The sequence below is a fragment of the Zea mays genome, chromosome 10, assembly GCF_902167145.1.
Source record: "Zea mays cultivar B73 chromosome 10, Zm-B73-REFERENCE-NAM-5.0, whole genome shotgun sequence".
Taxonomy (NCBI): Eukaryota; Viridiplantae; Streptophyta; class Magnoliopsida; order Poales; family Poaceae; genus Zea; species Zea mays.
Window position 1 is genome coordinate 128,367,167 of NC_050105.1, and position 23,816 is coordinate 128,390,982.

The window sequence follows — 23,816 nt, forward strand, 5'->3', positions numbered from 1 at the left end:
TTGATCAGAGTAAAGAGCTTTAAGCTGGAACTGTGCGTAATTCATTTCAACGTGGCATATGCACAGTGCGTAGTTGGCAAGGTCCATCGCGTCTGCCCATGCTTGATCCTACTATGAAGTACTTACTTATTATGAAACAAAACTTCACAGGGGAAGCACGCAAGTACCTGCTCTCAACCTACTACGTCAACGTCTATCCAAAATTTTGACACTTGACCTTCAACAGCTTCCAAAAATATTTTTCTTGGACAAAAAAAAATGTAATTGCGTTAAAACGTATATTTATTAGATATTACTCGCTGGGCAAAGTATAGCCGTCAAAATAAGAATTTGGGGAGCAATAATGTCAAAAGCGTCTTTTTTTTATCGGAGGCAGTACTTCATCGACCTCCGTGAACAAAAGATGATACCACCAGAGGACTGGTAAGAGGATACCATCATCAGTCACTGACTAACTGGGGTGAGGAGCTCTACAACATGCTACCATGTATTGCAATCGCTTCTCCCCACAGGAGGTACCTAAGCTAGGCTCGCATAATATAAGAAGTCAGCCAACTTTCCTATGCAGCAGAAGAGTTCAACCTTAGCATGCGAACTTCCCATGCATCTATGCTACGTATAACTCGTCTAATAACCAAAATAAACAAACCTACAGCATTCTCTATCTACCTTCTACGGTTTTACACTTTTAGCAGTTCAGCTTCTTGTCTTTCAAAAAGTACTTCAGTTTCTTTGGCAATGACGAGTGGCAATCAGTGCCTTCCACGTGCCGTTTTGCAGGGTTGCTGCGGCTGTGATTCATCAAATCATTCTTGGGTGGAGCCAACTTTTCATCTTCAGTGTCATACCTAACGATGTTTGTCACGATTCCATGAATAGACGTCTCAGCTCTTGGTAGGTTCTCTCTTTCCAGAATTTCTTGTTGCCCAATGCAAGACTCGCGCTGTGCAGCAGAGTACAACTCCCGTAGGACTAGAGCTCTATCTCTGACGAAGCTGTCTTTTCGCTTCTGCATTGATAAGATTTCTCGTTAAATATGTGTAATGTAAAACAATAGATCTAAATGGTGATAATCAACACCTTCACAAGAGTAATAAGGAACGAGTCTAAAAGGTAAACCGAAGAAGGTACCATACTATCGAAGATGGAAAGAATAACATGATTGCTACCCACACAGGTTGCTATACAATATCTGCAGCAATCCTGAAATCTCCATTGAGGATGCCTTAGATGGTGGTATAGGGTTCACTTTTTAGTTCAGAAGAAGCTTTAACTCAGCAAACATCGGAATACTGGAACAGTGATTGAGAGGTTATAAACGGTTCAGCTAGCAGATCGGCAAGATGAAACTGTTTGGACCTAAGAAAGAAAAGGCAATATCTCAACTAGATCTTTGTACAGGGCTTTAACATTTGGAAGAGTTATTGATCAGCAGAAGGTAGAAATATGGAAAAGTAAAGTACCGCTAAAAGTACTACTACCTCAGTTCTCGAATATTTGTCGCCCGCTAGTTCATTTTTGAACTAAAACGCGACAAATAAAAAAGAACGGATGGAGTACTTTGGATGGTTGCCCATGATAGAATTCAGTCAGCACAGCAACTTAAGGAGCAGTGGAAAGGGAAAATACTGTGCAAACTTGTGGGAAGGACCAATGAGGAATCAACAGATCATATCCTTTTTTCTTGTCCAATAGCTATATTTGTTTGGTTTTTTTCTTGTCCACTAGCAGTGGAAAGGGGAAATACTGTGCAAACTTCGTGGCAGCCCTGATAAAGTGGTGAGAGCTGTCTCACTAACCATGTCACAGGTTCTGAGCAGTCTCTCCGCATTTAATAAGAAGGCTTGCCTTGGTTTATCCCTTCCTTAGACCCTACTCGGGGCTTGTTCGGTTATTCCTATCCTATATGAATTGGATGGGATTGGAAAAAATTATGTAAGATTTTGACTTGTTTGAGATTGAAACCTATCCAAGCTCACCCAATCCACATGGATTGAGAGCAAAACAAACATGCCCTCAGGTGGGAGCCTCTGGCACTGGGTCTGGGTCTGCTCCTTTTTAGTGGCACTTTTTAGTTTGAACCGTATTCCTGTTAGTTGGTCTACTTTCTGGTATCTCCGCATAAGTACATAATCAACAAAAAAATACTTCTAGGCATATGATCAATCTTTTCTGTGGTGCAGGTATTATGTGGGTGCTTTGGAAGAGAAGAAACAACAAGGTGTTCGAGAACAAACTGGTGAAAGACCCCCCATGTGGTGGTCAGTGGTCTTGAGGGCCAAAGGTCTATTGCAAGTGGAAAGTGGCGCCAAAGGAGTCAGTGGTGGGACAAGAGCAAATGTGGCAAATGATCGACGAGGAGCTAATGAAGCAGTGAGACCCACACTGGAGTTCTTGTGTGGATGGCTGTTTGTCTGAATGCAGAAAAGTTCAGGGTGTTCGCAGTTTTGCTGGAGTTAGCTTTTGAGTTTCGTTGATCCTCTTTTCTAGCCTTTTGGTTGGCTGTGAGACTTCAGTCGAGGTGAAGGTTGAGTTGCTCAGCAAGCTTGCTTGCAGCAGAGTGCTTGAACTGTAAACTAGTTTCCCCAGTTGTAAGACTCGGTTAAGCTTTTAATAAAAGCTGCGCAATAATGCCCTTGAGTCTTAATATACACCAGAGGACCACACAACAACAACTAAACAGAAAAGAGCTTCAGGAATCAGGAGAGAGATTTTACGGCTTAGGACTAGTTTGGGAACTCCATTTCTCCAAGGAACTTCCATTTTTCCAAGGGAAAATGAACTAATTTCCCCTCCATTTCCTAAAATCCTTTGGAAAAATGGGGTTGCCAAACTAGCCCTTAGTGTTCAAAAATCTCGGATCCCAATGGTAAGGCTGGTTGCAAGCAGTAACTGCCATCTATGCAAGAGCCTTACCAATTAAGGTAAATCATACATTATAATTGCAATGTCAACTATGGCCAACGAAAAGTGGGAGAGTATCGAGTAGCTAATCACCTGAAAATCAACAGGCCATCCAATTGAGGAGCTCAAACAGCTGCAACCATCACTGAAATTTAATGTCAACAGCATGAAAAATGGTTTGTTCATCGATGTTTCCCTACAAAAGTAGACAATTTGCTCTGTAACTCACATTTTTTCCTCGAACAAGCGAGAGAGTTGTGTATATATTAATAAGATAACAGGGGAAGAGCCACACCAAGAGAACTATAATATAAACAATGCTAGACTAATAAATAAATTGGAAATTTTCCCTTCTACATTACCTCTGCAAAGAGAATGGTTGCTCTTTAAGCACTACAGACTTCAGATCAGGTCTTTCTGGAAAGGAAACCTGTTAATAGATTATTAGAATTTTTTAATCAGATAACTCTGGACGAGTATTTCATTCGAGCACATAAAGATATATGTTGACAAATCCTATAGAAAAGACTTCAAAAAAAACTTCATTTAAAGTACAACTTTCAAGTGGTTTGACCAGGAGCATCTCCTAGTTCCCTCTTAATGCAATGGCATGTAGTTCTCCTGTCTGTTCGTCAGTACGAGAAAAAAGCAGCATCTCCTAACATTGCATATAAAGCTACGGCAGTGCAGTAACACTATTAGCCAGTAATTCATATTCAATTTTTTGCTTAATATAACATTGTATGCAATGACTCAGTTACATAAGAACGTTAATAAACTGTATGTGACACAGGGGCGCAACCTTGACAGACTGAAGAAATGGCAATGGTGCTCGGAGGCCATGAATACTTGTTACTCGAAGAGTCCATCTAACACATTTCTCTGAAAAAAAAAACAAAAGTGATAATGCAATATGAGGGGGACTGGAACACATTTGCGTAAGATAAAGGAAACAAGCATTCAATTCTCACACTACATTATTCAGAAGACATCGTTACAAGAACATCTGGTGAAACAAAAATCATTCTCAAAATATGGTTGAATAAATTATACAAGTTATCACTGCAGTAGGTAGTGCTTTGACAGCATTACTGTGACCATGTCACCACAATGTTTGCAAAAAAAAAAAACTTTCCTGATGAAATCATAGCGACAAGTAACTTCGACCATGCTAGCCGTTTAATGTGATTCACTTAATCGATTTCTTTTTCCCAAACAACGCAGGAGAGCAGCTTATTGTTTCATTTAAGAGAAAATACACACAAAAAATATGCTAAAGAAGCTCCTCCCAAACACAGTCATGAACTTAACTGCTTTCTTGCATGCAAAGGTATAAGAAATTTCGGGAAGACAAATAAGAATGGTGTTATGAGAAATTGTAAAATGAGCTCACTTTTCAGTGAGTGCCTGAGAGTGAGCTGAACAAAGTCAGTACGTATGTATGGAGGAATTCGCAGACTCAACTTGCTCATGACTCCAGCAATGACCTGTTTTTAACACAGTTAAATTATTGTCAATAAGATCGCTGTCAGATATATGAGTTTGATTATAATAGCATTTGAGATGTTTATTTAGGATTAATCAGGAACAAAATTTGGTACAGATTTCTGAGGCAATACACCTATTAAGCTGAGGGGTGGTAGGCTATTATCATAAAGTAAAACAAGGGTGAGTCATTTTCTCGATGCAAAAGGCTATTATCATACTAGTAGCTACCTTATCAACAAGTCCATGGATGACAAGGCTTGCCTTTTTATCCTTTGGAGTTGCCTGAAAGTGAAGAGGAAAGTTACAGATTTAAGCCTTAGATTTACAGGGTTTTCTTATCTTAATACATAAAGAAACAGCCAAAGGAGCAACAATCAGAATTCTTACTTTAAGGGAAGTTTAAATTTGAGTATAATACATACGGCAACGACTGCTATGCAAGCAGTTCTTCTTGCAAGCAGTTCTTCTTTGCAAGTGTGCAAACAAATCATCTGGTTCATTAGATTACGATCCAACTACAGATACAACCATGGTTTGTTAGGAGTTTTTTTATAAAGATTATTGAGCTGGTCGTGGAAGGGTTTAAGTGTTAAATGTGACCTACGGTTGGATCACCGATCTAATGGACCAGATGGTTTGCTTGCACGCTTGCAAAGGACTGCTTGCATAGCAGTCGTTGCCAATACATACTCCCTCCATTCCAGAAAATAAGGCGTGCATGTTTTTAGAAAAGTCAACGTTTTAAAACTTTGACCAACAATTTAGCAAAAAACATATGTTTTTAGTGTATGCATGTTATATATTTGAATTTATATTCAAAAATACTTTAATATGATGCTTAATTTGCACTTGTTGATATCATATTTTAAAAGAAATTAACGGTCAAAGTTTGACTTCAAAGACTTCTCCAAAAAAAATATATGCCTTATTTTTTAGGACAGAGGAAGTATTATATTTAGTTAGACATGTAATCTAGTGTTTATTTACCATATCCATGTACCACAAGATAAGAAAGAACACATTTCTATTAAGCAGCCTGTACCTGAAGATTTACAATGGCCACCCTCCCCCCATTCTTGATTGACATCAGAGGCATATTACATGCAGGAGTAATCTGCAAACTGCATAGTATGTGATATTAGGAATTAAAACAAGAACAAGGGGGATATTGGCATAAAATCATTCAACAGATAGATGCAAAATGGATATTTACGAAGCTACAAACAATTTGTGGTGTGAAGGTTATGGACCTTAGTGCTGCAAAGGTTAAACCATGTTGTGATGCCATTTCACTCCGTTCAAACACCGTCTAAACTCCAAACTGTCTAAACGTAAAGAAGGGTGACTGGCTTTACCATTTAATGTTTAGGATAACTCTAGGAATGGTGCATCATGTCTACCATTGTAACTCTGTAGATGATTCTAAAATCATACTTTTCCATATCTCTTGAAAATAATAAATGCTGAACATCTAATGTGTTTAGAAATTTCTTAGTTACTAATTACTAGGCTATATGGAAACAGGCATACATGCATGCATTATTGTCCCTCATCTTTGCACCAACTTGACTAGTTTTAAATCATGTGTACCTCTGTTTACAAGTCGTCCGACTAATCGCGATTAGTTGGGCTGATCGCCTGAAAGTGGCCGATTAGCCGGACGACTCGATCAGACTTTCTGGTCGTCCAGATCGTCCGATTAAGCGTCCAGATCATCGATTAGGCGTCCGATTAGAGGGTTTCTGGTCGTCCACTGGCGGCTAGAGTTTAGTGGCGGCTAGAGTTTAGTGGCGGCTAGGGTTTACTATTGGGCTTTATTGTTTTTTCAGTCCATCTACAGTCACATAAACAGCTTGCCTCCCCTCACCAAACCCTGCATGCACCCCTCTCCAACCCGTTGTCTCCAACCCGTGGCGGCTAGGGTCCAGTGCAGTCACCGGCGGCCGTCCAGTGCAGTAACCTGCGGGTGCTGCAGTCCACCCGCACCGGCTCCGCACCCACTTCCGGCGTCTCCAGGTCACCGGCGTCGGCTCCAGACCAGCACCAGTGACAACTTACGACGGACAAGATGAGCTCCCCTCCTCCCCCTTTTCTATCTTATTATTTATCAGTATGTATGCAGTCTCTAGTTCTTGCCTTCTTGGTTCTTACCATCACATTCACAGCACCAGTGTTCTGTTCCGTGACTTCTGTCTGCTCTACAGCTCTAGTCAATAGACAGAGGACCGATTAGTCGTCTGAATCGTCGCCCTAATCGCGATTAGGCGCCTGGTCGGTCCAATGGATCGACCAGCTAGTCGCCCGACTTGAAAACAATGCTGCGTACAAAATATTTCTATTCTACCCTTCTACAGTGGGAATTTCTATTGTCCACTAGTCACCTTCCTGACAATGTCCAAACCAGTACAGAAAATACATCATTACAGCTTCGTGAGCATCAACCACTGCCTAGATAATGGCAATTATAACTCCAGATATCTCACAGTCGACACCTTTCTACCATAATTCCAGCAACCTCAATAGACCGCAGAAAAAACACTGCTGAAGACACCCTCGCACACCCACAGCTTATAACCAAACTTTGCCAGCCCTGCTCGCTGCCAGTCCCACCATCCAAAATCCGCTTCCTGCCCCTTTGCCTAGGGTTAGCAAACCGGTGGTAGGGATATCAAGACAGTAGCTTGGCAATGGGTAACAGACAATCATGCAGCACAAACTTCTCACTAAAATTCTAGCTAACAGGTTAGCTCCTGAGCTGGATAAAATGGTTAGCACAAATCAAAGTGCCTTCATTCGGGGAAGATGTATTCATGATAACTTTATTATGGTTAGTCAAACTGCCAAGATGTTGCACCAGAAAAAAATCCCTGCAATTTTCTTGAAGCTGGACATTAAAAAGGCCTTTGACTCAGTGCATTGGGCATTTCTGCTGGAAATTCTTCAACACTTAGGTTTTGGGCAGGGTTGGTGCAATCTGATTTTGAACCTGCTATGGACATCTTCCACTCAAGTTCTTGTCAATGGAGTGCCTGGACAGCCTATAATTCTCAAGCGTGGGTTGAGACAAGGTGATCCTTTATCTCCCCTTTTATTCATCCTAGTCATGGATGTTCTTAATAGCCTATTCATCAGGGCAGATGAGTGTGGTTTATTACACCCCCTTGCTGGCAGAAACATTAGCCAAAGGGTTTCAATGTTTGCAGATGATGTTGCTGTGTTTGTAAAACCAGTTTCTGGGGACTTTGTGGTAGTCAGAGAAATTTTGAGGTGTTTTGGTGTTGCCTCAGGTCTCCATACTAACTTGCAAAAAAGTTTCTCCTACCCAATCCAGTGCAATACTGAGAGGACTGCGCTGGCTGTTCAGACCTTGGGATGTGCCTCAAAAAATTTTCCCACAACCTATCTTGGTCTCCCTCTAAGCTGCAAAAAACTTTGTGCTGGGGATCTCGCTCACTGGATAAATAAAATTGCTGCCAAGCTTCCAGGATGGAAGGCTGAGCTTTTAAATCTTGCGGGAAGAATCACTCTTATCAAATCTGTCCTCTCTGCCATCCCAGTTTACTTATTTATTGCTCTTAATGCTCCTAAATGGGTTATCAAAGCCATTGATAAAATTCAACGGAACTTCTTGTGGAAAGGAAGAAAGGAGGCTAGAGGAGGTAATTGCCTTGTAGCTTGGGATAAAATCTCTCGGCCTCTTGATTTAGGGGGCCTTGGAATTCCTAATCTCCAAAAGATGAACTGGGCCCTACAATTGCGATGGCTTTGGCTACAAAAAACTGCTCCTTCGAAGCCTTGGAGTGGCCTGGATCTTAAAATATCTTCCCAGGCCCAGGCTTTATTTCAGATAGCAGTGACTACCACCATTGGTAATGGTATTTCAACTTTATTTTGGAAAGATAAGTGGATTCATGGGTATTCTATTGTGGATATAGCTCCCCTTATTGCTGCTGCAGTTCCGATGAAGTTTAAAAAAGTAAGGACTGTGCAGCAGGCCCTCACCTCTCATTTCTGGGTTCAAGATATCCAGAGGAATCTCTCCCTAGCTGAGATTGAGCAATATCTACAATTATGGGAGGTAATTGAATCTTTTCAGCTTCAAAATTCAAATGATCAGCATGTGTGGATATTTAGCAACGATGGTCTGTACACCTCCAAATCTGCCTATAAAGCTTTATTCATTGGAGCAGAATCCTTTGAGCCCTGGAAAAGAATTTGGAAGAGCTGGGCAGCGCCTAAGTGTAAGACCTTTGTTTGGCTGGCCATAAATAACAAATGTTGGACAGCGGACAGACTTAAAAAAAGGGGACTTCAGCATCCTGAATTTTGTGTTCTATGTGACCAGGAAGACGAAACTGTGCAGCATATTCTATCTAATTGCGTCTTCACAAGACAGTTTTGGCATAAGATTTTAACCCCCATTGGTCTCTCTTCTGTGGGTCCTAAGAGAAGAGATTCAGTTTTTGCTGAATGGTGGAGAAAGGCTTCAACCAAGATTCCTAAGAGCAAAAAAAAGGGGTTTAATAGTATGATAATTCTTGGGGCTTGGAGTATTTGGAAGCAACGAAACAGGTGTGTTTTTGAAGGAGCTCGACCCTGCCTTAATACCTTAGAGGATGGATTTAAAGATGAGATGAGATTGTGGGTTTCTGCTGGAGCCAAGAACTTGCGCTCTCTTTTTGACCCTGGATAGAGAAAGGAAAGCCTTATAGCCTACTAAAAGACGGGAGTGTTGGGGTCGTTTGTGTCTGTGTGGTGTGTGCTTTGTAAGGGTAAGTGTGTGTTTGTGTTTAGAGTGTGTGTTTGTGTTGTGTGTGTTCTGTTTGTCCCGGGCCACAGGCCCTTTTTCCCTCTACTTTAATTTAATGATACGCAGCCCTCCTGCGTATTCGAAAAAAAAAGGAAAAAATAGTTAGAGGCACTGGGGGGGGACGCAAAGGTAGCATAGGCAGAGAGGCGAACATGTTGAGGGAAAGGACACTCAAGACAGGAGAGACCAGTTGTATCTAATGTTTGAGGAAATGAAGTGTGTGATGTTATGGGGGTCAACAAGGCAGCATTCAACCTATATGGTATCAGAGAGGTCCACAGGTTTTATTTCTAGCCAGCGTGCAGTCTCAAAAATATGGCAAATGGTTCAGGCTGAGTTGTATATGAACTTTTCTCACAAATATGCAGGTGACCTGTGTAACTTTATTAAAGAATAAGAAAATTACTAAACTAGTTCAATGTCCATTGTAGAAAGCAATTGGAGATAGGGATGAAAGTGGATATCCAAATTGTTAGGACAAATTTAATATTTAAAAATAGATATGTATGAAATTTGATGTTGATCTTTTCTTATGTTATCAAGCACATTATTACAAATAAGAATAAAATCTTGCATAAATTGTTTTATGCATTATTTGCCCACTACAAAAAAAAGGTGAAAAGATATCCGTATCCGAATTTTATACATATCATTTGAGAAGATATATGATAAATTTGATGTTTACCTTTTATGAATCTTTACTATCTCAATGCTAAAAATAAGAATACAAATTTGCATAGCAGAATCTATATTCTTTTTATTCGCAATCAAAGAACAATGACCAAAAAAATGATATCCAAATAGGTATCCGTTTTCATCCATAATTGGAGAGAGATAGTACCCATCAGTCTTTGTTCGCTTCTGATTTAGACAAATATGAGAAAGTGCCCACAACATGTAGTATGCATCACCAGATTAAAGGTCAAAAAAGTTTTCTATGATACTAATTTCAGTAAAGGAACTTGCAAAATAATATGGTCGATACCTAGTTCCTAGACATAGAACAAGATCAGCTGATCGACAATGCTCCGTGGCCAAATTCATCTCCTCAGGGGGTAAAGCATCCTGCAAAAAAATGTGTTCGATAATCTGACACCATTGATGAAATCATAAATTCCAATAATACATAAGATGGTATTCCTAAACCTTGATTTGTGGCTTCTGTTGGGTTTCAACTCTAGCCTACCCCAACTTGCCTGGGACTAAAAAGGTTTTGCTGTTGTATATAAGATGGCATTCAGCAACCATCACTAAAATGACACAAGTCCATCTACTACTTGGCGCAGCATACCAGCTCACGCAAAAAACATCGCTTCTTAAAAGGGAACATATACAGAATCCACAGAAAATAGATTGATACTCCTAAAAATATTACTAAACATGTGGTATTCTAGGTTCTGATCCTTTGGAGCAACACAGTCAACTACAAACAGAACTTGTACCAATGGATAATCTTAAGCCACAAGGAAAAACACTCAAGTAGTGATGCTACTCATACCTGAAAACCAATGACACTTCTAAATAAATATTTCACTAAGCATGCCATTATACTAGAATTCTGATACTTGAGAAGCAACAGAGTCGACGACAAGTAGAACTTAACAGTGATGAACAATCTTTTCCAACAGGAAAAACACTCAGGTAACACACATTGCTCCTACATATACCTGAAAACCGAAAATGCAACCCCAAAGCCAGTGGATTGTTGCGGATTAAGCCACCAACACCTTTTAGAGACATAAAAGTATAGAACCCTACTAAAAATTTATTACAACACAAATGGTTTGCAAGACAGAATAACCAGTATGTCAAGAATTCAAGTGACCTCAACAAATATTGTGTTGGCTATGGATTATTAAAATAACTTCTGAGGTACCAATGAATTCAGACAGCCCGTTCTGCTGCCCAGCGCTGGCTGCTTCTGGCTGGCTGGTCAGCGGTAGAAAGTCAGGATTGGCTGCAGCACCTGTTCGGAGTCGCAGCCAGCTAGCCAGCCGAACACCTTCAGAGATAGCTAGCGTTCTAATTGGGAACTGATCCAACTATACCACAAGGTACATGACAAAAAGAATATGAAATTTCTGTAGCAGGGACTAATAGGCGTGTTTGGTTTGAAACATGGCTGGCAGGTCAGCTGCCAGGCAGCAATCCTGGCTACCAGGTGACCAAATTCGACAGTCTGGGAAAGCTGAATGGCAGGCAAGCTCTTCAACAAACACGCCCGTAGGGATGAAAATCGATATCCGAATTGTTAGAACTAACTTAATATTTTAAAATAGATATGTATAAAAATTTGATGCTGATCTTTTCTTATGTTATCAAGCACATTACTATAAATAAGAACAGTTTTTTGCATAAATCGTTTTATGCATTTACTCCCTACAACAAAAAAGGTAAAAAACTATCTGAATCTGTATCTGAATTTTATATCTATCATTTGAGAAGATATATGATAAATTTGAAGTTTACCTTTTACGAATCTTTACAAGCTCAATGCTAAAAACAAGAATACGAATTTGTATAGTAGATTTTATATCCTATTTATTCGCAATCAAAGAAAATAAGTCCAAAAAATTGATATCTAAATAAGTAGCCGTTTCCATCCCTACACGCCCGCAACACTATGGAATATGAAAATATGTAGTGTTTCATAGAACTTCCATCTGCCAAAGGTAAGATTTCATGGTACTTCCTATTGCCAAATGAAATAGTTATTTCGACAACAAAATTGTAGCTTAACATGTTGAAGATGCAGGTACCTACATCCCAGTCAAGAACTGTATCCTTTAATCTAGCTCCACAATTCTTATCAGAACAACGTCTTGGAGTATCCTTCAGTCCAATTGTCTCAATCTCAAAATCACGAAGGTACCTTCAAACAGAGAACAGTCTCTTGAATAAACCAAGACAAGAAAAAGGAATCATATGAATAACTGATACATACTCCTAATAAGATGTAATATAAATGAAGTAAATCATACTCAGTTTTACAGCATGGGCAGATCTCCTTGAAAGAATTGCCATGTAATTCAGCCAACTTCTCCCTTGGGAAACCAGAACGGAGATGTAGGCTGTCAACATTCTGGAAAATACAGACAACTCAAATTAAATGGGTGTCAGAACTCAGAAGTAATTAGGGGTGCTAATGGATCACGATCCAATTGTTTCTTCACAATAAGTTAGAGCATCTCCAAGAGCTCCCCAGAAGTCTCCCCTAAATCCAGTTTTTTGGGAAAAACACAAAAACATGTCTCCAACAGTTCTCCTAAAGTGCTCCCAACTTTTTCATAGCCCTTAAAACTCCCTCATTTGTAGCTACAAATGGGGGGTTTTTTGGGCTCCCCAGAAACAATCTGCCGCTTTAAGGGATCTGTTGGAGAAAGGTTTAAAATCTACCCCCACTAATTTTTTAGATGTCCCTTAAAATTGATTTTGAGGAGTCATTTTCTGGGGAGCTCTTGAAAATGCTCTTAGGGTTCTTAATAATTTTAGTTCAAAAATGAATAGAAATAGAGCTCGATCCTAATCCAATTCGATCCTTAGACTTTATAGTGTAAAATTTAGAGCTCATTACCACCCCTAGAAGTAATCCATTAGTCACACAGAAGAATACTGTAATGACTAATAATAACCAAAAGATTGCATTATGTATTTTGATAAGTTATTTCGCACTTTGATATGTTAAACTCCTTAGCAGTAATATGAATAGAATGAAGAATATCTGCAGGTACTGCACCTAGAGCAAACCTGGCTTATGACAAACTTTAGAAATCCTGCTCTTTCAAGTTCGACTAGTGCCATATGTGTCAAGCTTGGAACAGCATGATGGAAGGGAAGTGATGCATTAGGAATACCTTTTCCTGCACGCTATAACATGTAAAATTATAAAACTGATAGTGTTTATTCAATAATTGTTCATCAGGAAAGTAGTTTCCTCCTATGGGGAATAGCAGGTATTAATTATTGAAAACTATGTTTTAAAAAATAACAAAAATGAAAGAAATTCATAATATCATCCTACAGTCAGAAGTACCTGACATTTGGACACAGTCCCCGATGTGAAATTTTGACCACTGGATATAGTTATAAAATACAAAAATTTATAGAATTGTGATAATACTTGTAAAAACAAAGCCGTGAATGCAACTTTTTTGTTACCGAACTAAATATTTTGGAAGTTACTGTCTTAATGATAAAAGTTTCTGAAGTTTGACTAGAGCTTATCAAACATCAAGTATTTTGAAGGAAAAAACTTTTAGTCGACACAAAGTCCAATCTCTTCTCTACTATATTTAAGTGTGAGTTTCTTCGTGTGTCGCCTCCTCCAGCCAGCGCAGCGAGCGAATAAATTTCCTTTCCCCCTCCCGCGTGGAAAATATCAAAAAATAGGGTGTGGAGGATTCGAACCATGCTCGCTTGGTATAAAGCAATTGACTTCTACCACTGCAACTCATGTTTGTTTGTGTTATATAAAGGAGAGATATTATACACATATACTAATAATTTGAAAAATTAACAATATAACCGTGTTTGAATAAATATCACATTTAAGTATATGATTATGATATACAGAAACCGTAGCAATGTACAAGCAACTAACTAGTATTATAACCATATGAGAACATATTTCCGACATTCTATCTGCCTTCTATCTAACATACATTCAAATGTGCATAGATATCTACCTTGCAACCAAGCATAAAAAATTACTTAAAATAAATGCATGCACATGCTAAAAGGGTCCATGCTCAAGGCAATTAACACAGACACCAGTACTACCTGCAAGGTCCAGACACCCATGGGCCCTCGAAAATCAGGTATGCCTGATGAAGTTGATATCCCTGCCCCGGTAAACACCACTAAATGCTTACTCTGCATTGTAAAAGCCAATTAATGTCATCCGTGTAAGGAAATCATGATTGAGAGTTGAAATGAGTACCAACATGGTAGCACAACCTTTTGCACCATGGCAGCAAGCTCTTCTATCTGCATCAACAATCCAGGAAGAAAAAAATAGAATGTAAAAGCACAGCAATCATTCAATGTGCCTCTATTGGTCTATAAAACATTAACCACAACATGTTGCTTCAGAAAAAAACATTAACCACAAAATGGATTTGCACAGCTGTAAGTTTCATTTTAGTACATTTTCAGAAAAGGTATCATAACATGGCATATAACAAAAGTGCTCTGGTTGTCAGTTGTCACCATGACATTGTCGTCACTGATGGCAATATATGTTCCCCCAGCACCTGGTACATGGTCAACTACTTTACCAGGAATTCCCACATAGGAGAACTGAAGTTCCCTACTCTTTTCCAAATTTCAGCCTCTGAACCAGGTTTCTACATATAAAGAATTACTTGGCACGAAGGACCTAATTTATGCCTCATGTGCCATCAAATCAAACTGAGGATCAAACTAGAAATCAACCACACTTCTCAGTGCCCTATAGTCCAAACAGCTCAGATGAGTGCCCATCAACACACTTAAGTTTTCATTCTCGCTTCGCGTAAAAGGGTTAATCCCGGATTAGTGACATGTGCTCTAGAAACCTTATATGATGGTCTAACCAACCCTCTAGCAAGGTGGGACTAAACCCCACAATCTCACATCAATACACATATGGGCCACAAAGTGCCTACTGACTAATTCAAATTCAACAGTATGTCAACCTGATCAAAGCACCAAGAATATGTCAAAAATTTGCCTTTACTTCATTTAATCTTCCCCACAGCTATCACATTAACACACACACACACATGGGCCACCAAGTGCCTAGTTCAAATTGGACCGGATGTCATACTGATCAAGTCATGGGCCAACAAAAACTCATGATGATACATCCCAAAAATTGTCTTGCTTCATTTAATCTTCCCCACAGCCAGTATACCAGTAACAAAGTAAAATCTCCATTTGTAGCATAATTCTTCTCGACAGGATATTCTTTGATAGAAATACCTAACTTCACCATATGTCACTGTTGTTATTAAGTCCTGTTTCCTAAGCATGTCCTGTTTCCTAAGCATTCTCCTAGTTACTTGTGCTAGTTAATTATAGTCATTAAAGACCTTGAGCAGCTCAACAGGTGTGTGCGGCTGCCAAGGCTCCTATCAGATTAGCTAAGCTCTAATGAGCTGTTATGTAATCAATGTGACTCATCTTTCTATATAATCAAGCAATGATAGCTGAGGTTAATAGTCCCGGCAAAACACTCTGTCTACCTCTAACATTTGGTACCAGAGCTTAGGTTAGACACACGAGAGCCTCAAGGCCGACTCCTCTCTTCTCTACTCATGTCGACCTCTGCTGAGCGCGCTGCCAGGCTCAAGGCCAAGGGAACCAGCGAAGGAGAGCTGGGCGACTTCTCCAGCCGGGCTGCGCGCCTGAAGGCCGCAGAGGAAGCAGCGGCGCTGGCAGTCCAGGCAGCAAAGCAGGCAGCGGCTGCAGCAGAGGCGGCGGCAAGGACGGCGCAGGAGCTGCAGGCTGAAATCGCCGCCGAGAAGGGAGAAGATGAGGAGGTCGAGGTAGAGGAAGAGGAGATGGAGAGGAATCGGAGGCCGCGGGCTCCTCCGCGAGACCGGAGGCGTTCGCAGTCACCACTGCGGGACCGGAGGCGCTGCCGCGGCGGTGGTCGCTACGAGTCGCCGCAAGGAAGGGTGGTGTACCGCGACTCCGGCAGCGGCACGGCGTGGCCGATGCTGGACAAGACGAATTACTACGAGTGGAGCCAGACTATGAAGCTGAGGATGCAGGTGCGCGATCTCTGGGACGCCATTGAAGGCGGTCCTGTCCAGTTCCGCGATGACAGACGTGCACTGGAGGTGATCGTCGGGGCTGTACCCAAGGAGATGGGTCTCCCACTGCTCGACAAGGCTACGGCGAAGGAGGCGTGGGACGCCATCGCTGCGACCCGCATCGGCGTGGACAGGGTCCGTCGAGCAACACTGCAGCGCATACGCCGTGATTGGGAGAACATCAGCGTCAATCCTGGTGAGCAAGTGGATGACTTTGCTGTGCGGTTGTCAACTCTGCACCAGCAGCTTGTCATCCATGGTGATAGGGACATCACTGAGGAGCGCGTGGTGGAGAAATTCCTGCGCACGGTGTCGGCCAAGTACTCGCAGATCGTCGTCGCCATTGAGCAGTTCCTTGATTTTGAGGCACTGACTCTTGAGGAGGTGACTGGAAGGCTTAAGGCGGTGGACAATCGCGAAGAACAAGTACTGACCGAGCCGGTGGCCATCAATGGCAAGCTGTTGTACACTGAGGAGCAGTGGAAAGCGCGATGCAAAAAGGAGAAGGGAGACGATGCAGGTGGTTCTGGTTCCAAGAACCAGCGTGGTGGCGATGGACGCAGCCGCGGTGGTGGACGAGGACGAGACAGAGGAGGTGGACGTGGTGGCGGACGAGGAGACGGCAATGTTGTTGGCCGTGTCGGCCCCAACACCTGCCTCAACTGCAACCAGGAAGGCCACTGGGCAAACTGGGCACGTGAGTGTCCGCAGCCGCGTCGTGAGGATGCAGAGCGCGGCAGTGGCGGTGGAAACTGTGCTGGCCGCGGCGGTGGCAACCGTGGTGGAGGTCGCGGCGGCGGAAATCAGGCTGGACAGCGTGGCGGGAACCAAGGAAGGCATGAGGCGCGCGTCCAGTACGCCGAATGTGAAGAAGATGGTGATCTGTTTCTGGCACATGGCTTTATCAGCCTGGAACAGAGCACGCCGGCGCACAGCTACACGGCGCAGCACGTCGAGCTCTCTGAGCCACGTGCCTGTGCCTACCTTGGCGTGGATGAAGAAGATATGGACAGCGGTTGGTACCTAGACTCTGGCGCAACACATCACATGACCGGGCGTCAAGAACTCTTTGTTGATCTGAGCACTGGCGTTCGAGGAACGGTCCGGTTCGGGGATGCATCGAAGGTGGAAATCAAGGGAGTTGGATCCATCATTTTTCAAGCCAAGACTGGTGAGCAGAGAGTTCTTCACGGCGTTTACTACATTCCAGCGCTGAAGAACTCCATACTAAGTCTGGGACAGCTTGATGAAGGAGGGTCCAAGGTTGTGATTAACCATGGCGTGCTCCGCATTTGGGACAATCATCACCGATTGCTGGCCAAGGTACATCGAGGGAAGAACAGGTTGTACATTTTGCACCTCGAGGCTGCACAACCTATCTGTCTCGCGGTGCGCAAGGATGTTGAGGCATGGCAGTGGCACGAACGTTTCGGCCAGCTGAACTTCGATGCACTCCGGCGACTCAGCAAGGAGGAGATGGCGCGTGGGATGTCGGTGGTCGATCATGTGGAGCAGGTATGTGACACTTGTGTCACCACGAAGCAGAGGCGGCGCTCTTTTCCGGCCGCAGCAGCATATCGTGCCCAGAATCAACTCGAATTGGTGCACGGTGATCTGTGCGGCCCAGTCACGCCAGCGACACCGACGGGCAACCGCTACATCCTGCTGCTCGTCGATGATGCCACCCGTTTTATGTGGGCTGTGTTGCTGCCATCCAAGGACGCAGCGGCGGAAGCAATCAAGAAGATCAAGGCGGCAGCAGAGGTGGAAAGCGGGCGCAAGTTGAAGGTCCTGCGCACCGACAATGGCGGGGAATTCACCGTCGCGGAGTTCGCCGCATACTGCGCTGATGAAGGTATTAAAAGGCATTTCAGTGCTCCTTATTCACCGCAACAGAATGGTGTGGTTGAGCGCAGGAATCAAACTGTGGTGGCCATGGCACGAGCTCTGCTCAAGCAACGCCGGATGCCTTCTCGGTTTTGGGGGGAGGTTGTGATGACGGTTGTGCACATTCTGAATCGATCTCCAACAAAGGCACTGAAGAATGTCACTCCGTATGAGGCATGGCATGGCCGGGCACCAACAGTTGGCCATCTCAAGGTATTTGGCTGCGTGGCTTATACCCGGCGGCTTACTCAGCTCCAGAAACTTGATGATCGTGGTGAGGCTGGAGTGTTCATTGGCTATGTAGAAGGGGCCAAGGCATATCGTGTATTTGATCCAGTGTCCCAGCGCGTGCGAGTCAGCCGTGATGTGGTATTTGATGAAGGACGTGGCTGGGACTGGGCATCAGCGGCAGCAGGTACTTCAGAGGCAGCAGGCAGCGATTTTGTTGTTGAGTTTCCATGGGCAGAAGAGTTTTCTGAAGCAGAGAGTTCAGTGTTACCCTCACCACCTCTTCAGCCACATCCTACATCACCTAGTCTCCCTTTGGTGAGTGCAGGAGAGTCTGCAGCAGAAGCAGAGGAATCCGCAGTGGAGACAGAGGTGTCTGTGTCACCTAGAACACCTACACCAGCTCCAGCAAGCCCGCAGATAGAGCATGTGGCTCCTCTGGAGAATGATAGTGAAAGGGTGGATGCTTATCATGATGGTGAAGAGCTTCGTTATAGGAAGATCCATGATATTATTGGTAATCAGCCAACCCCTTTGCCGGCACAGAGGTTGTTTGCAGAACTGAACCTCACTCATGCCGGTGAGCCCACAAGCTATGAAGAGGCCAAAGATGACCCAGATTGGCAGGCAGCAATGAAGGAAGAGCTGAGCTCAGTTGAGCGGAATGGGACTTGGGAACTTGTTACTCCTAGTCCAGGTCATCGCCCAATTTCATTGAAGTGGGTGTTTAAATTGAAGAAGGATGAACATGGTGCTGTGATCAGGCACAAGGCAAGACTTGTGGCCCGTGGCTTTGTTCAGAAGGAAGGGATTGACTATGAAGATGCCTTTGCACCAGTTGCAAGAATGGAATCAGTACGTGTTTTACTTGCTCTAGCAGCACAAGAAGGTTGGGCAGTACATCACATGGATGTGAAGTCTGCATTTCTGAATGGAGAACTCAAGGAAGAGGTTTATGTTACTCAGCCACCAGGCTTTGAAGTATCAGGAGAAGAGAAGAAAGTGTACAGGTTACACAAGGCATTGTATGGCCTAAGACAGGCTCCTCGGGCTTGGAATGCCAAACTTGATTTGACTCTCAAGCAGATGGGTTTTGAGCAGAATGTATATGAGGCTGCCATGTACAGGAAAGGCTCAGGTGATTCTTTGCTGGTAATTGGAGTCTATGTTGATGATTTGATCATCACTGGAGTCAATCAGCAGAAGATTGAAGTTTTCAAGGCAAAAATGAAGCAGACATTCGAAATGAGTGATTTGGGTCTGTTGTCTTTCTATCTTGGGGTTGAGGTAAGACAATCAGAGGGAAGCATTACTCTGAAACAGACTCATTATGCTAAGAAGATACTTGAGCTCGGTGGTATGGCAGACTGTAATCCAGCCACCACCCCCATGGAAGAAAGGTTGAAACTGAGCAAGGAAAGTACAGCAAAGGAGGTAAATCTAACTCAGTATAGAAGACTAGTTGGTAGCCTGAGATATCTAGTGCACACAAGGCCAGATTTGGCTTTTGCTGTAGGGTATGTTAGCAGATTTCTGGAGAAGCCAACAGCTGAACATCTTCAGGCTATAAAAAGAATCTTGAGATATGTGGCTGGTACTCTAGATCATGGGCTATGCTATACTAGAATGACAGGCAAGGCAAGATTTGTGGGTTATAGTGACTCAGACTTGGCTGGAGATATTGATACAAGTAAAAGCACTACTGGATGTTTGTTTTTCCTTGGAAACAGTCTGGTCAGCTGGCAATCTATCAAGCAGAGAGTTGTTGCCTTGTCAAGCTGTGAGGCTGAATATGTGGCAATGACAACAGCTGCAACCCAAGCCTTGTGGTTGTCAAGGCTGTTTACAGAATTATTGGGAAGAGAAGTTGAGGTGGTGGAACTTAGAGTAGACAATAAATCTGCTCTAGCTTTGGCAAAGAATCCTGTTTTCCATGACAGGAGCAAACATATTAGAATCAAGCATCGCTTCATCAGGGACTGTGTGGAAGAAGGTAGCATCAAAACAGAATTTATTCCCACTGCAGATCAGCTTGCTGATATACTGACCAAAGCTTTGGGCAAGACCAAGTTGGAATATATGAGAAGCAGAATTGGGATCAAGGAGATCAAGATCAGTTGAAACAGGCCTTAGGGGGAGAAATGTTGTTATTAAGTCCTGTTTCCTAAGCATGTCCTGTTTCCTAAGCATTCTCCTAGTTACTTGTGCTAGTTAATTATAGTCATTAAAGACCTTGAGCAGCTCAACAGGTGTGTGCGGCTGCCAAGGCTCCTATCAGATTAGCTAAGCTCTAATGAGCTGTTATGTAATCAATGTGACTCATCTTTCTATATAATCAAGCAATGATAGCTGAGGTTAATAGTCCCGGCAAAACACTATGTCTACCTCTAACAGTCACAAAACTAACTTAGGGGGGAGCACATAACCTAAAATTCATTTGCGCTATGAGCGTCATCATTTTCCAAATATATTCCAAGCAGCATGCACATGCTTGGTCCATAACATAATATTAATCAAGCACTAAAATATATGATTAAACCATCTAAGACAACCAAAACACTTGCATAGATCATTTACAGCCTAAGGAAACAAATGCTTCAAAGTTAATATCGTAATTAAGTTCAAACATCTTTTTTCTCGAATGCGCAGGAGAGCTGCGCATCATTGTATTAAGAGAAAGAAAAGTCCAAAATGGACCAAATACAATGCCCAAACAAGGCAAAAAAACAGACAAAGAAAAAAACTAGACCATGACAGCAACCAGAAATAAAACTTATCCTCTTAACAAGCTGCCAAAAAGAAAATAGGGAGCGGCCAACTGATAGACAGATCAGCCCAATCTACCACAGCCCTAATCACTAGGAGGATTTTGCTGGCTTCAAGGCAGATTGAAGCATTTGTATCTAATAAACAAATTTAAATAGACCAGAGATAAACCTTATTCTGGACTAGCTCAGGGGTCTCAAAGATCTCAGGCATTCCCACAGTACCCACATCCTCCCGGTAGGACAGCTTCTCAGCATAGCCCAATGACATCTCTCAGTCCTTTTCAAGCTTTGCTGATATCTTCTTCAGTCCAAGACACCCTATAAACTGGTTCCATTAGTCAGTGGCAGATCTTGATAATTTGCAATAGGGAGTATGCTAGGTGAGAAATACAACACCAATACCCAACTCAGTGCCACAACTCCAGTAAAAATAACTTAGAAAAAAGGTATATATTCGATTCAATCAAATAGTTAAATACTAGCATAAACAAAGGATTTCTTATGATCACACTGGAAGTCTAGAACACGTTTTATTATATTGTCATCATTAATCCTTAAAAAATGTCTCGATCAGCAGGGGCGGGCACAGTAAAGGACATGTACACCCAATAATTTTTGCAAAGCAATCGAAGTTAGTATGCATAGTACATGCATTTGTAACTAGATTCAGATCGGGTTACGAATGGCATGTCAGGGCTTGGGCGCACGGTTTTACCTACGAATTACGTTAAGGTTTGGGCGCACAGCTTCTCACAGCAGAAAGGAAAACAAGTGGAGGGAATACATGGTGTCCTGGTAGTGCTCATCGCCGGCAAAGACGGCGGGTGGCGAAGCAGGACAGCAGCGACGGAGGGCCCAGTCGTTGGTGAGTCATGACTCATGAGTGGGGGTTGCGCGCATGCTTAGGGTGATGGGAGAGGACAAGGCAGAGTAGGTTGCAGCGTACAGCTACAAGCGGATTGGGTGCGTGATGACATTTTTAGAGCGACGGCCAGTCTGAGGCTGGAGAGAACCAAGAGGGGCCGAGACGGACGAGCTGTTAGCGGGGGAAGGAGAGAATATACCCTGGCGCTGTTCGAACGGAGACCTACCTCTGGAGCTGTGTGCCGGTCGCAGAGACACCGGGCTGCAAAGGGCGGACGCCTCGCCGGAGCTGGTCGCGATGACGCTGGACCCCAGGTGGTTCTCGATCGAGCGCGGCCTTATCTCCGGGTTGCGGCGCGGCGAGCGGAGGGAGGAAATCGGTCGCGGGCGAGACGAGTTGAGGCGGCGGGGCGAGGAGCGAGCTCGGCCGCGGGGGAGGAGCCGAGGAGGCGGCCGCCGCCCGCTGCGGATGGATCGGGAGTAGAAAGAGCCTACCTGTCAGATGGACCCACCTGTCAGATGTGCTATCACATGTTTTTATTAACAAACCAAACAGAAATTTATGACCGCTCGTCAGAGCCAGCTACCGCTATACCTATATCCCATAATTGGTATTTCTACAGACAAATATAATGATGGTAATAATAAGAAAGCATGTTTGATTTTCACTTTAATTTCCATTGCGAAAATTGAAATCACTTAGTAAAACAGGGTGCCCAAACTAGCCCTAAAAATGTATGAGTTACATAGCGTTGATCGCTAAAATTGCGGTTCAGACTATCCGCGATATCGACACGGACGGTCCGCTCATGCGTAAAATCAATTTAGATTCTAGATTTTTAACAGGATTTGTTACCAAAAATATGCGGGATTAACTCGAGAATAAACTTGTACAGGTCTAGACCTCCACCCTTTATATAGATGAAGGGTTATGGCCAATTGAACCACACACAAACGATTCAATCAACTCTACTTAATTTTTATACCTTATGTATTAGGAGTGGCTCTAGTTTAGCCTTCTTATGCCAAGACACACTCTAGGATTTCTCCTCCCGACGAGGTCCCTCCCGAAAGGCGAGATCTAGATATGTTGTGAAGAAGACACACTCTACGATCGCAGCAGCCGAGGCAGACCTCTTTGCGCTGGGGCGCGACACCTCCGCGTCGTGTTGAGGGTCCACCAGCCGAAGCGAGGCCTTCCATTTCTTCCGCAGGGACTCCTGATGGTCCTTTTCCATCACGGTCGACACAACAACACTGATATTTCTTTGGCAAGAAAATATTTTAAACTCACGAGCCAAACGGGACGTAAAGTAGTCTTCATCGGCGACTCAGGGAACAGGGTCTTTCCTATGCCACTAACCTACGGTCACCTTCAGCATTCGCGAAGATGATTCTCGAAGATCGAGCGAACTCATAACCTCCTCAGGCCCAGCGCACGTCTCCGCTAATTTCTCAACAAAACACCCAAAGGCCCTCGGCCCCACCATGGACCTCTTCGTACCTTTCGCCTCCATTTTCCTCTTCCGGGTCACCGAAACTATAACCTTCCCCTTTGAGGTGTCTTCGTCTGACCGGGTCTTCACTCTCTTCCCTCGGTCATCCCCAGCATCAGCAGAACCCCCTTCCGGGTAAGGACCATACTGCAGACCATTCAACTCAAAAAACTCGATTCAACCTGACGTTAGAACCCTGTATATCCCAACTCCTTGTTAACTCTGTCTTCGCTGAGTATTTACCAACAATTTTCACAACTTCCGACTCAACTTCCCTGACAAAAAGCGGCCGCATCCCGCCTCCATAGCTCAATGGCGAAAGCGGGGCTCTGCACCATCCGATTACCCAAGAAGGCCATCGGGCGAAACTTGACTTCGTCTAGATCCTAGCCATGAGCCAGCGGCCACACGCCGCATGCAACGAATTCCTCAACCAAATCACGACCACTGCTCAGTCTGGCCGCGTGCCGAAGGGCCTCTTCACCCCCATCTCCCTTCTTCACCTTATATTGTGGAAACGCCACATAGCAATGTGAGCACATGATATATGGGGCAGACCAAGCACCCCTTCGAT

The 23,816-nt window shown here is 43.4% G+C and overlaps 1 protein-coding gene across 12 annotated transcripts; it reads right to left on the reverse strand.

Moving 5' to 3' along the window:
• Positions 1-311: 311 nt before the first annotated feature.
• Positions 312-22,279, reverse strand: LOC542568 (NAD-dependent protein deacetylase SRT1). Of its 12 annotated transcripts, none has more exons than XM_008664104.3 (15): positions 21,974-22,256; positions 21,052-21,200; positions 14,159-14,188; positions 13,982-14,074; positions 12,950-13,069; positions 12,184-12,284; positions 11,966-12,074; positions 10,188-10,267; positions 5,435-5,513; positions 4,621-4,674; positions 4,340-4,391; positions 3,707-3,786; positions 3,267-3,334; positions 2,998-3,100; positions 312-1,009 (listed from the first exon to the last, which is right to left on the reverse strand). In XM_008664104.3, the coding sequence occupies exons 2-15, from the start codon at positions 21,148-21,150 to the stop codon at positions 689-691; spliced, it is 1,389 nt and encodes a 462-aa protein (XP_008662326.1). In that variant the 5' UTR covers positions 21,151-21,200; positions 21,974-22,256; the 3' UTR covers positions 312-688. The 12 variants fall into 12 exon arrangements, with proteins under 12 accessions (XP_008662326.1, XP_008662325.1, XP_035819119.1 ...); XM_008664103.4 differs by having other exon boundaries at positions 330-1,009; positions 4,298-4,391; positions 21,052-21,207; positions 21,974-22,263; XM_035963226.1 differs by having other exon boundaries at positions 330-1,009; positions 4,298-4,391; positions 14,146-14,188.
• Between the last annotated feature and the right edge of the window lie 1,537 nt (positions 22,280-23,816).

Bases quoted from the DNA above. Each gene is read 5' to 3' on its own strand.
- LOC542568 (XM_008664103.4), bottom strand. From the start codon at position 21,150: ATGTCATTGGGCTATGCTGAGAAGCTGTCCTACCGGGAGGATGTGGGT. The intron at 14,189-21,051 runs GTTTATCTCTGG...TTGTTGATGCAG, and splicing joins CTGAGCTAGTCCAGAATAAG to ATAGAAGAGCTTGCTGCCAT. The intron at 10,268-11,965 runs GTAGGTACCTGC...ATTTTTTTGCAG, and splicing joins ATACAGTTCTTGACTGGGAT to GATGCTTTACCCCCTGAGGA.